General features: G+C 32.1%; 1 protein-coding gene across 1 annotated transcript in view; it reads right to left on the bottom strand.

Moving 5' to 3' along the window:
• Nucleotides 1-209: 209 nt before the first annotated feature.
• LOC134851293 (uncharacterized) overlaps nucleotides 210-4,174 on the bottom strand; it is a 14,260-nt gene continuing 10,295 nt past the window's right edge. The window contains exon 5 of the mRNA XM_063867307.1: nucleotides 210-690. Within this exon, the coding sequence (XP_063723377.1) occupies nucleotides 502-690 (189 nt within the window). The 3' untranslated portion in view covers nucleotides 210-501. The remainder of the gene's footprint in view (nucleotides 691-4,174) is intronic.

The following is a 4,174-nucleotide window of genomic DNA, read 5'->3' as shown; positions in this document are numbered from 1 at the left end:
CTCAGGTTGTTTAACTAGTCTCTGCTAGGCTCAATAGATCTAGGGTATACTGGTTTATTGCGGCTGCTGAAGTACTCGGGAGAGTTCAACTGATTTCTAAGTTAAATTCAAATCTCTCTGGTGCTGAAATTACAAGTAATTTCAGCACTTACAAATAAGTGGATTGTTAGTTAGATGGATCATGATTGGTTAATATTAAATACTTTACATTGGTAAAATATCTAATTTATCCAATCATAAAATGTAGTTTAGATCAGGTTCCACCTAGTATAAATAGCCCATCGCTTTTTTCGAAAGCTGGAATGCTGATTTACGTGGATATTTTTGAGAAGTATGTTAGAGGCTCACATAAATTTTCTAAGTTCTTTGTACTGTGCGTTTTACCTGCACTTTATGATTATCCCATATTAAAATTTAATTTCTCTGTTTAATTTAGCAGTCATTGCCGAAGCAGTTGTTATTAAAGTTGTTTTATAACTCAGGTGACGTGTGAGTGTGGTTTTAGGTCGACATTGGCATCAATTCGGTGCTGACCAGTACAGGATTTCTTGTCGCTGTCATCCGGTTGACCTCATTTTGTGTTCTACGACGGCGGTAGAAATCGTAGAGCAGAGCGGCTGTGAGAATGAGTGCAAAAGTCAGTGCCAGCACAATCCAGTTCCACGCACTTCTCGGTTTATCTGGTACTTCCTAAAAAGTATAATAAAGCTTTTTTAATTATGACTCAATGGACGCTTTAGTGGGCTACACTGGAATGAAAAACATTCAGAATTAGCTTTAGAGAGGTTTATGAGGCCATGATTTAATACTGTCAAATGTTAAAAAAATGTAATTTGACGATATTTAACTACAAATAGCTCCAACACTAAATATCAAGTTGAAGAAAGCTCCGTTTGCTATAAAGGTTTTAGACAGTTTTGCGAACACATTTTTCAATAAGGTTCTAGTTTTCAATTGCTAATTGATTATTTTTTAACAATTTTTTCAGGCATATTCAAAAAATTTTATGAAATTCATACAATTTGAATGAATACAAATTTTTTTATTCCTTTCCCTCACAAACACAAAATTATGTATAACGCTATATACATGAAAACATGTTGTTTTCAACAGTTTGATTGTACCTATTCAACTTAGAATTTTTGTTCCGACTTTCGATATTTGTGCTCGGGGTGGGGTTTTTTTCAGACAAATTTCGACTTTTTAACAAGCCATTTTTGACGGAATTTTCTCATATCATTCAAAAAGTATTGTTATCCTAAGCTTAAATTTGCAAAGATATTTTCACCTGTGATCATTTTTCGTAAAGCTGTGAGAAATTTAAGATTGCAATTTTGACCAATTTGGGACAACTAACGAGCGATATAATTCGCGCTATTTACGCGTAAACGGAGATATAATCCGTCTGAGAAATCGTTCTAAATTGGTTGAACGAAGCTTATTTGCCATAATTGATTTGTTAAAAGGAACGAAATCTATTCTTCTGTACTTTATATGACGTGTGGGGTGATGATTTTCATAAAAAATTTCAAATTAAAAAAAAATCATTTTATTTTATTTTATTTTTTAAAGTTATTACTGATCCATAAACCTTAAAAGGCAGTCGATAAATTCAGGGCTTCTCCCTGAAACGAGCAGTCTTGTTTTGAATAAAGGTTGTTGTTCCGACTTTCGATACGAAAGTAACAGAATATTTGTGCTCGGGGTGGGTTTTTTTTCTTCAGACAAATTTCGACTTTTTTAACTAGCCATTTTTGACGGAATTTTTTTTATAGCATTCGAAAGCTATTGCTATTCTGAGCTTAATTTTTGAAAAGATATTTCACCTGTGATCATTTTTCGTAAAGTTATGAGGGTTTAAAGATTGCCATTTTGACCAATTTGGGACAATTAACGCGCGATATAATTTGCGCTATTAATGCGTAAGCGGAGATTTAATCCGTCTTATAAATCGTTCCAAATTGGTTGAATGAAGCTTATTTGCCATAACTGATTTGTTACGAGGAGCGAAATTTCTCTTTTTGTATTTTATATGGCATGTGGGGGATGATTTCCATCAAAAATTTCAAACTTTAGAAGAAAAAAATTTTCATTTTATTTTATTTCATTTCATTTTTTATGTTATTACTGCTGCTCCATAAACCTTAAAAGGCAGTCGGAACATTCAGGGCTTCGCCCTAATACGAGCAGTCTTGTTTTGATTTAGGTTGTTGTTCCGACTTTCGATACGAAAGTAACGGAATATTTGTGCTCGGGGTGGGTTTTTTTTCTTCAGACAAATTTCGACTTTTTTAACTAGCCATTTTTGACGGAATTTTTTTTATAGCATTCGAAAGCTATCGCTATTCTGAGCTTAATTTTTGAAAAAATATTTCACCTGTGATCATTTTTCGTAAAGTTATGAGGGTTTAAAGATTGCCATTTTGACCAATTTGGGACAATTAACGCGCGATATAATTCGGGCTATTTACGCGTAAACGGAGATTTATTCCGTCTGAGAAATCATTCTAAATTGGTTGAACGAAGCTTATTTGCCATAATTGATTTGTAAAAAGGAACGAAATCTATTCTTCTGTACTTTATATGACGTGTGGGGTGATGATTTTCATAAAAAATTTCAAATTAAAAAAAAATCATTTTATTTTATTTTATTTTTTAAAGTTATTACTGATCCATAAAACTTAAAAGGCAGTCGATAAATTCAGGGCTTTGCCCTGATACGAGCAGTCTTGTTTTGAATAAAGGTTGTTGTTCCGACTTTCGATACGAAAGTAACGGAATATTTGTGCTCGGGGTGGGTTTTTTTTCTTCAGACAAATTTCGACTTTTTTAACTAGCCATTTTTGACGGAATTTTTTTTATAGCATTCGAAAGCTATTGCTATTCTGAGCTTAATTTTTGAAAAGATATTTCACCTGTGATCATTTTTCGTAAAGTTATGAGTGTTTAAAGATTGCCATTTTGACCAATTTGGGACAATTAACGCGCGATATAATTCTCGCTATTTACGCGTAAACGGAGATTGAATCCGTCTGAGAAATCGTTCTAAATTGGTTGCACGAAGCTTATTTGCCATAATTGATTTGTTACAAGGAACGAAATCTATCCTTCTGTACTTTATATGACGTGTGGGGTGATGATTTTCATAAAAAATTTCAAATTTAAAAAAAATCATTTTATTTTATTTTATTTTTTAAAGTTATTACTGATCCATAAACCTTAAAAGGCAGTCGATAAATTCAGGGCTTCGCCCTGATACGAGCAGTCTTGTTTAAATTGTTACAAGTTACGCGTGAACAAAACTGGTAAATAGCGCGCATTTGTTAGCACAAATTTGCCAAAATTCAATAATCAAACACATCAAAATCCTCCAATTATAAATTTCATTTCAGTTAGCAAGAGAAATAAGCACTTGAGAACATATATTCACGCAAATTACTGCATTGAAGGGATTCACTTTCAACTTGAGCAAGTCTAAGATTTACCGCGTTAGTGAAAGTAAAACCTGTGCGACATTTCGTCATAAATATATTTTTTCATTATCAACAATCTAGACTCAATTTGCTTGAGAAAATGACATATAAATGAGACACTTGAGAAAAAATATATATTTTGTAGCAGAACACTTACATATGACTTATAATCATAGTTTCATTTCGGGCCAAATATCAAAACGAAAAATCAATTGAAAAGCTTAGCTTAAAATGTTTTCTCTATTGCTTGATAGTGTAAAAATCTGAATAGTCAGATGAATATACTAAGAGCTGGAACTGGATAAAAATCTATTCATTTTGATTTAAATCAGTTTAAATCAATTTTGTTGTTTATAAAATTTATATGAATGTGAAACGGAAACCAATCAATCCGTTCAAAACCAATTGAGAACGTTTTTTTAAAAATTTTTTTGTACCAAACTAAATTGATTTTAAATCACTTCAAATCGTTTTGTATAGCTCTTTGCTACATTATTTGGATGAAATTGATTGCAATCTGATTCTTTACTACGGGTTTTAACTCGCATACCCTAGCAAATGTTAGTAAATTATTTCTTCAGGGGTTTGATTAATTCAATAAATTGTTTCTTCTGCGACTAATTGTTATAGCGATTGAATTAATTCCGTTGGTAATTTTCATAATAACCCAAAGTGCAGGACTCGATTGCTATAAGATTTAT

The sequence above is a fragment of the Symsagittifera roscoffensis genome, chromosome 7 (genome assembly GCF_963678635.1).
Source record: "Symsagittifera roscoffensis chromosome 7, txSymRosc1.1, whole genome shotgun sequence".
Taxonomy (NCBI): Eukaryota; Metazoa; Xenacoelomorpha; order Acoela; family Convolutidae; genus Symsagittifera; species Symsagittifera roscoffensis.
This window is presented reverse-complemented; position numbering and strand designations above follow the sequence as displayed.